This window comes from Trachypithecus francoisi, unplaced genomic scaffold (assembly GCF_009764315.1).
Source record: "Trachypithecus francoisi isolate TF-2019V2 unplaced genomic scaffold, Tfra_2.0 Lachesis_group1, whole genome shotgun sequence".
In the NCBI taxonomy this organism is placed as follows: domain Eukaryota; kingdom Metazoa; phylum Chordata; class Mammalia; order Primates; family Cercopithecidae; genus Trachypithecus; species Trachypithecus francoisi.
In genome coordinates this window covers 118,451,880-118,461,013 of record NW_022681454.1, presented here as the reverse complement: position 1 = coordinate 118,461,013, position 9,134 = coordinate 118,451,880, and the positions used below count along the sequence as shown (strand labels likewise).

General features: G+C 40.3%; 1 protein-coding gene across 3 annotated transcripts in view; it reads left to right on the top strand.

Moving 5' to 3' along the window:
- The first annotated feature begins 578 nt into the window (after positions 1-578).
- The window catches only part of BBS7 (Bardet-Biedl syndrome 7), a 56,537-nt gene continuing 47,981 nt past the window's right edge, over positions 579-9,134 (top strand). For 2 of the 3 annotated variants that reach the window (XR_004438103.1, XM_033215156.1), the window contains exons 1-3: positions 579-803; positions 3,374-3,439; positions 8,791-8,853. Coding sequence is in view for 2 of the 3 variants with exons in the window: in XM_033215156.1 (XP_033071047.1) it covers positions 768-803; positions 3,374-3,439; positions 8,791-8,853 (165 nt within the window). In the remaining variant the exon portion in view is untranslated. The remainder of the gene's footprint in view (positions 804-3,373; positions 3,440-8,790; positions 8,854-9,134) is intronic. The other variant, XM_033215154.1, reaches the window with a different exon arrangement.

The window sequence follows — 9,134 nt, the reverse complement described above, 5'->3', positions numbered from 1 at the left end:
GGGAGCAGGGTGAGGGATAAAAGACTACATATTGGGTACAGTGTACACTGGTGGGTGACAGGTACACTAAAATCTCGGAATTCGCCACTCAAGAGTTCATCCATGTAACCAAAACCCATTGGTACACCCAAAACTATTGAAATAAAAAATAAATAAAAATGAGAGAAAACCCACAAAAAGCAAATGGCTTTGTGGTCCTCAACGGTTTTTTAAGAGTTTTGTAAATAAGTCCTAAGGCCAAAAGTCTGAGAACCGCTGCTGTAAGCTAACACCTATAACGGTGGAACCTAATTCTTCGCGGGACCCTTTCCAATGTCAGAGAGAAATCGGTCAGAATCTAGTAGGCTTAACTAGTTTTTTCTACAGCGATGAGGAAAGAAGTCCAGTATTAGATCTGGGCGGGGTGAGGGTGGGGCCAAGGCTGCATCTGGGGTCTCTGTGGAAACCGCCCTGTCTGGGTCTCCAGGCCCTCGCGCCCTTAGTTCCTCTCCGCCTCTGATTGGAACACGCTACTAGTGGGCGGTGCTTCGGGAAAGGGGCGGGCCTTCATATTCATCCAGGAGCCCCTCGCAGCAGCGTACTGACGTCACGCAGGACGCCACTGCCCTGTTGCCCGGCCTTTGCAGCCCAGGAAGTGGGCGCGGTAGCTGGAGCTGGATTCTGAGGGGCCGCGGGCGGCTTTTTGACTGGATGGGAGGCCTGCGGGCCGGAAGTCTCTGTCCCTCCTGTTCTTGTCCGGCGCTGCTTAGCCCCTCCGCTTTGTCATCATGGATCCGATTTTAAACCGAATGGATTATCTACAGGTAAACCCAAGGGATGGGGCGGGCGCCGCGCTGGACAAGCCCAGCTCCCAAAGAGGATTCCTTCCTTCCACTGCCGAAAGTCTTGGTCTCCAGGAGCTGGTGCGGAGGCGAAGGAGCCGGGCTGGGTGCCGACCTCTCAGCGCCCCGCCTTTGGGCAGCTCCCTCTTTTCTGTGATGGTCCAAGGCGACCGGGGAAAAGCGGCGCAAGCCCCCACGGTGCTGGCTCCTGCCGGGTCCTGAGGATGCTCTGAAAATGCTGACACGGTCTGATCCCGGATTCCCCCCAGGGCCCTTCTCCTGCTCCCTAGCCGTGGCTGCCTGAGGGCCTCTAATCCTCAATCTCCATCTCTACCCGGACCGTTCTCCGAAGCACCGGGCACTTGTTTCTTACTGTGAGCTGGACCGCACCAGGCAGATCATAGTAAAGGCAATGAAAACTGGGCCGGGGGCGGTGGCTCACGCCTGTTATCCCAGCACTTTGGGAGGCCGAGGCGGGCGGATCACCTAGGGTCAGTAGTTCGAGACCACCCTGGCCAACACGGTTAAACCTCGTCTCTACAAAAAATACAAAAATTAGCCCGGCGTGGTGGCGGGCGCCTGTAATCCCAGTTACTCGGGAGGTTAAGGCAGGAGAATAGCTTGAACTCAGGAGGCAGGCTGCAGTGCGCCGACATCATGCCACTGCACTCTACCCGGGGAGACAGAGTGAGACTGTCTCGAGAAGGGGGAAAAAAAGCAATGAAAACAGTTTAATGTGTATCTAGCTTATTCTAAGAATTTAGCATACCTACCAACATATTTAATCCTCATAAGAATTTGCAAAGTAGGCCGGGCGCGGTGGCTCAAGCCTGTAATCCCAGCACTTTGGGAGGCCGAGACGGGCGGATCACGAGGTCAGGAGATCAAGATCATCCTGGCTAACACGGTGAAACCCCGTCTCTACTAAAAAAATACAAAAAACTAGCCGGGCGAGGTGGCGGCGCCTGTAGTCCCAGCTACTGGGGAGGCTGAGGCAGGAGAATGGCGTAAACCCGGGAGGCGGAGCTTGCAGTGAGCTGAGATCTGGCCACAGCACTCCAGCCTGGGTGACAGAGCGAGACTCCGTCTCAAAAAAAAAAAAAAAAGAATTTGCAAAGTAGACAATATTATAAATGAGGATCTAAGGGGTTAAAGAAGGTAAGTAATTTGCTTAATAGCTAAAAATTAGGGATTTGCTATTTGAATCAAAGTCTCGGACTCCAGAACTGGTGTTTTTTTGTTACACCACACTGCCTTTCAGAATTCCTTTCAGACCTAAAATTCTCTCTACCCCAATTCCTCACCATATTTTTAGGCCATCTCATTTCAGCTAATGGTACAAATGTTTGCCCAGTCAATTTTCTAGGGGTTTATGCTATCTACTTCCCACCTTAATATCTTCCATATCCAACTGGTCACCACATCTTACTGCTTTTAACTCCCAAATATCTCTTGAATCTGTCCCGTGTCTTTCATCTCTATTACCCTCATTTGGGTTCTCATCTTCTCTTGCTTGAATAATTGAAATAACCTCCAAACTGGGCTCCTGAACACCAGCTTCATCTCCCTCCAAGCCATCCTTCACATCACTTGCTAGATTGATGTTTCAGAAATACAAATCTAAACAGATGACTTTAATACAATTTTCTGGAATTCAGAATAAAGTCATTTATACTATATGACAGTTTTATCATGATGTGTTGTTTTCACCAATTTCTCTCCCATTGGTCCCATCCTCTTCTCCTAACTATACACCAGCAGTGACAGTTCCCTGCTGCTTTCATCCTCTGTATTTTTTTGTAAAATAATCTTCACCCGTTAGATTGGATATTATGGCCATCATTATGTTTGTTATTTTAGCAGAAATCGTTGTTGTTGTTGTTGTTGTTGTTTTGAGACAGGGTCTTGTTCTGTCACCCAGCCAATCTGGAGTACAGTGGCATGTGGCATGATCATGACTCACCAAAGCCTCAAATTCCTGGACTCAAGTTATCCTCCTGCCTCAGCCTTCCAAGTAGTTGGGCCTACAGGCATGCACCACCATGTCTAGCTAATTTTTTATTTTTTGTAGAGACAGAGTCTCTTGTGTTGCCTGGATGGTGTTGAACACCTAGGCTCAAGTGATCCTCCAACCTCAGCCTCCCAAAGTGCTGAGATTACAGGCATGAGCCACTGCATGTGGTTTTAACATTGCATTTTTAGTAACTATAATCTATCTTCAAAGTTCTTGAATCACTTTGCTCAACAACTGTATGCAGTTGGAAAAGAAGGCTTCTAGAGATATTTTTAAATAAAGCATCTTGACAGTCATCTTACACAACTATTTTTGGCTTGGCAACTTTATAGGATAAATTTTACTATTTTGGTTGTTTTGTATATGTATTCTGACTAATATGACATACCTCATTAGAAAATAAGTTAATTACTGATAATAGTTATATCACTAATTTCAGTTTAACAAAAAGGTTCACTATAACCTAAATCTGCTGATCCTTTTAATCTCTGTAATAACTTCAGATTAAATTCACTAAGCACCTGGTGTTTTTCTTTAGGTTGGAGTAACATCTCAGAAGACTATGAAGCTACTTCCTGCCTCAAGACACAGAGCTACACAAAAGGTACCGTATAGATTCTGATTTCTCCACTATTCGCTAGTACTGACAGAGAAGAGGCTCCTATTTCCTTCTTTATTGTTAAGTTATTCTCTTAAAAATGCTAATGTTAAAATGGAAATGATTTTTTAAAAATTTGAACAGAAATTGGAATACCGAGGGACATTTATAGACAATAATTTTCTTGGACATTAAAATTATTACATACCATTAGTAAATAGTGTAGGCAAACTTAAAAACCATACTCCATTTTTCTGTGTATCAGATGTATGAAAAAAGAAATATAAAGTAGAATAAGATATCAAGAAAATGTTCTCTTTAAACTTTCTCATATTTTAAAGTCATTAAATATTTTGATGTTAAACTTTGTACTTAACAACACTGATTATGTTTAAAGAAATATTGATCCTATTATTTCCACAAAACAATTACAGTTTCTTAGTAGACTAGCCAAGTATTTTAAAACTGCAAAAAATACTTTATCCTGATATATAAACATTTAGCAAGATGAATCAACAATTACATATAGTACTAGAAATCTTAGCCAGAGCAATTATACAAGAAAAAGAAATAAAGTGTATCCAGATTGGAAAGGAGAATCAAATTATCTGTTTGCAGATGACATGATCCTATATATAGAAAAACCTAAAGACTCAGCCGGGCACGGTGACTCACTCCTGTAATCCCAGCACTTTGGGAGGCCGAGGTGAGTGGATCATGAGGTCAGGAGATCGAGACCATCCTGGCCAACATGGTGAAACCCCATCTCTACTAAAAAAAGTAAAAATAAAAGTAAATAAATAAAAAAAAGCCGGGCATGGTGGCAGGCGCCTGTAGTCCCAGCTACTCGGGAGGCTGAGGCAGGAGAATGGCGTGAACCCAGGAGGTGGAGCTTTCAGTGAGCCGAGATCGCACCACTGCCCTCCAGCCTGGGCGACAGAGCAAGACTCTGTCTCAAAAAAAAAAGAAAGGAAAACCTAAAAACTGTAAAAAAAAAATTCTTAGAACTGACAAATGAATTCTGTAAAGTTGCAGGATACAAAATTAATATACAGAAATTAGTAGTGTTTTTATACACCACAAACTAACTGAAAAAGAAATCAAGAACACAGTCCCAATTATAATAAATAAAAGATAAAATACTTAGTAATAAATTAACCAAGGAAATGAAAGACCTCTATAAGGAAAACTATAAAACACTGATGAAAGAAATTAAAGAGGATACAAACAAATGGAAAAACATCCCATGTTCATGGATTGGAAGAATTAATATTGTTAAAATGACAATACCACCCAAAGCAATCTACAATTCAATGCAATCTCTATCAAAATACCAATGTCATTCTTCACAGAAAGAGAAAAAAAAAACTTAAAATTTGTATGGAACCACAAAGACCCCAAATGGTCAAAGCAATCCTGAGTAAAAAGAACAAAGCTGGGGCATTATACTACCAGATCCCAAAATATACTACAAAGCTGTAGTAACCAAAACAGCATAATACTGGCATAAAAACACAGAGACACAGAGAACATAAAACAGAATAGAGAACTCAGAAATTAATCCACATATCTACAACCAACTAATTTTTGACCAAAGAGCCAAGAACACCCTCTGGGGAAAGGACAGCCTCTTCAATAAATGGTGCTGGGTAAACTGGATATTCATATGCAGAAGGATGAAACCAAGACTTCCACCTCTCACCCTCTCACCCCATATAAAAATGAACACAAAATGGATCAAAGACCTAAATGTGGCCAGGTGTGGTGGCTCACACCTGTAATCCCTGCAATTTGGGGGGCCGAGGCTTGTGGATTACTTGAGGTCAGGAGTTCGAGATCAACCTGGCCAACATGGTGAAACCCCATCTCTACTAGAAATACAGAAAATTAGCTGGTCGTTGTGGCAGGCACCTGTAATTGCAGCTACTTGGGAGAGCAAGACTCCATCTCAAAAAAGCAAAACAAAACAAAAACAAAAAAAGACCTAAATGTTAATGCTTTAGGACATTGGTCTGGGGAAATATTTAATGAACAAGACCTCAAAAGCACAAACAACAAAAGCAAAAATAAGCAAATGGGATCATATCAAACCAAAAAGCTTGAAACACAGGAAAGGAAACAAGAGCGAGAAGACAACCTATAGAATGGGATTTAAAATATTTGCAAACTACTCATCCAGCAAGGAATCAATATCCAGAATATACAAGGAACTCAAACATACCAATAGCAAACAAACAAGCAATCTGATTAAAAAGTGGGCAAATGATCTAAACAGACATTTCTCAAAAGAATACATACAAATGACCAAAAAATAGGAAAAAATACTTATCATTAATCATCAGGAAAATGCAAATCAAACCACAATGAAATATCATCTTACCCCAGTTAGAATGGCTGTTATCAAAAAGACAAGAAAACAAAAAACCAAAAAACAACAAATACTAGCAAGAATGTGGAGAAAGGAAACTCTTCTGTGCCATTGGTGGGATAGTACATCCACTATAGAAAACAGTACGTAGGATTTTTCAAAAACTACAAATAGGGCTGCCATATGATCTAGCAACCCCACTACTGTGAATTTACCCAAAGGAAAGGAAATCATTATATCAAAGAGACAATTTGCACCCCCATGTTTTATTGCAGCATTGTTCACAATAGCCAAGATACGGAATCAGCCTGGGTGTTTAACAACAGATGAATGTATAAAAAAATGTGGTATACATACACAATGGAATACTGTTCAGCAATAAAAAATAATGAAATCCTGACCAGGCACGGTGACTCATGCGTGTAATCCCAGCACTTTGGGAGACCGAGGCGGGCGGATCACCTGAGGTCAGCAGTTGGAGACCAGCTTGGCCAACATGGTGAAACCCCATCTGTATTAAAAATACAAAAATTAGCCAGGCATGGTGGCAGACATCTGTAATTCCAGCTATTTGGGGGACTGACATGGGAGAATCACTTGCACCCTGGAGGCAGAGGTTGCAGTGAGCTGAGATGGCACCGTTGCACTCCAGCCTGGGCGACAAAGGTAAAACTCTGTCTCAAAAAAATAAAAAAAGAGCGAGAAGAATGAAATCCTGTCATTTGTAATAACATAGATGGAACTGGAGGACATTATGTTAAGTGAAATAAACCAGGAACAGAAAGTTGAACACCACATGTTCTCCTTAATATGTGGAAGCTAAAAAAATTTGGTCACGTTAAAGTAAAAAGTAGGACAGAGAATACTAGAGGCTGCAAAGAGTAGAGGGAAGGGAGGGATAGGGAGGCATTTATTAAAGGATATAAAATTATAGCTAGATAGGAAGAATAAGCTCAAGTAGTCTATACCACTATAGGATGACTATAGTTAACAATATATAGTTTCAAATAGCTAAAAAGAATATATTGACTGATCCCAGCACAGAGAAGTGATCAGTATTTTAGATGATGGGTATGCTAATTATCCCAGTGTGATCAGTATATGTTATATGTATTGAAACATTGCTGTGTACCCCACAAATACATATAATTGTTGTCAATTAAAAAATAAAATTAAATGAATAAAAAAGGTAAACCAACAGATTTCTGATTGTCATTTATTGTATTAAGTCTACTAGATTAGCACTTCTGAAACTTTTTGGTCTCAGCACCCCTTTACACAATTAAATGATTGAGGATCCCAAACAACATTTTTTTATGTAAGTTGTATGTATCAATACTTACTGTATTAAAATGAAGACTAAGAAATGCTTAAACTATTTTATTAAAAAATTAACTCATTACATGTTTATATAACACGTCTTTATGAAAAAAATTATTTTTCAAAACAAAAAAGAATTTAGTGAGTATAGTGTCATTATGTTACACTTTTTGCAACTTCGTTAATGTCTGGCATAAGCATACACACATAGATTTTCATATTTGTTTACTGCATTCAATCTCATGCTATGTTGTTTTGGTTGAAATATTTGAAGAAAATCAGCTTACATAGATACATAGTTGGAAATAAGGAGGGGTATTTAAATAACTCTTTCAGATGATTGTGACTCTTCCTATTTGATACTATGCCTAAACTTGATTAGTAGTTTCTTTTTTTTTTTTTTTTTTGGGACGGAGTCTCGCTCTGTCGCCCAGGCTGGAGTGCAGTGGCCAGATCTCAGCCCACTGCAAGCTCCGCCTCCCGGGTTTACGCCATTCTCCTGCCTCAGCCTCCCGAGTGGCTGGGACTACAGGCGCCCGCCACCTCGCCCGGCTAGTTTTTTGTATTTTTTTTAGTAGAGACGGGGTTTCACCGTGTTAGCCAGGATGGTCTCAATCTCCTGACCTCGTGATCCGCCCGTCTCGGCCTCCCAAAGTGCTGGGATTACAGGCTTGAGCCACCGCGCCCGGCCAGATTAGTAGTTTCTTAAACCAGAGCTCCCAAACTTTTTAAGCACGAGGAAACAGTTTCGTGGAAGACAGTTTTTCCACCAATGGGGCTGGGATTGTTTTGTGATGATACTGTGTTCTACCTCAGATCATCAGGAATTAGTTTGATTCTCCTAAGGAGCATACAACCACGTGCAGTTCACAATAGGGTCTGTGCTTCTATGAGACTCTAATATGACGCTGCCAATGTGACAGGAGGCGGAGCTCAGTCTGTAAATGATCGCTTTCCCGCTGCTCACCTCTTGCTGTGTGGCCAGGTACCCAACAGGCCATGGACTGGAACTGGTCCAAGGTTGTTTGATATCTCCTTTTGGGAAGAAGTGCTAAAATGTCCCTCTATATTTATTTCAAAATAATTCATTGTCTGCATGTTGGTAATTGTTGAAACTAGGTGATGGGCACATGATAATTCATTATAATATTTTGTGTACATTTTCATACATTGAAATTTTACTTTTAAAAAAGGTGTTTAAAATTATTAAATATGTCACTCACAACTTTATTTGATAATCTGTTTTAAAAGTTAATCTTAAAATGTTCTTATGCTCCAGTTATGAAAAAAAAATTACTTTGTAGGCATTTCTGACCATAATCCATTGTCTGGAAGTATACCTTCATAACAACCTGCATGTGGATTCCCAGAACCTACAATAAAAGTTGAAAAACAAACAAACAAACAAACAAAAAAACCATATTTGTGTTGTCCTATTAACATTATAGGAACAAAATCTATGGCCAATTACTTTTCTAATGACCCTCCATATCCTTCTCTTTTGGCTCTTGTTCTTTTGAGGATTTTTTTTTGTGGGGGTGTCTTTCCTAGATTTTCTGTTCTCTATTAAGTCAATATTTATAAATTAAGAATCTTGCTTTCCCTGTATATAATTATTAGGTCATAATATTAATAATAGTAATTTTAGATTCTCTTCCATCTATTACAGGTGGTTATTGGGGATCATGATGGGGTAGTTATGTGCTTTGGCATGAAGAAAGGAGAAGCAGGAGTAAGTATAGCCTTGTGAAGGGGAAAAATAGTTCTCTAAAACAGAATGCACTATTTATTGAATATACTAGGTTAAAAATTTCCTAAAATACAGATAATGGAAAATGGGTTCTGAGGGAAGTAGTTAATGTGAGGTATGAGTCTGCAGGCAGCACAAAAGTCATTTGCTAGCTAGTTGTAAGGCACCTTTGGCATCCTGTGGTTGTGGGTTACTTTTCTACGCTATGTAATATATTACCTCAAATTTAGGGCCTTAACATGCATTTATTATCTAACAGTTTC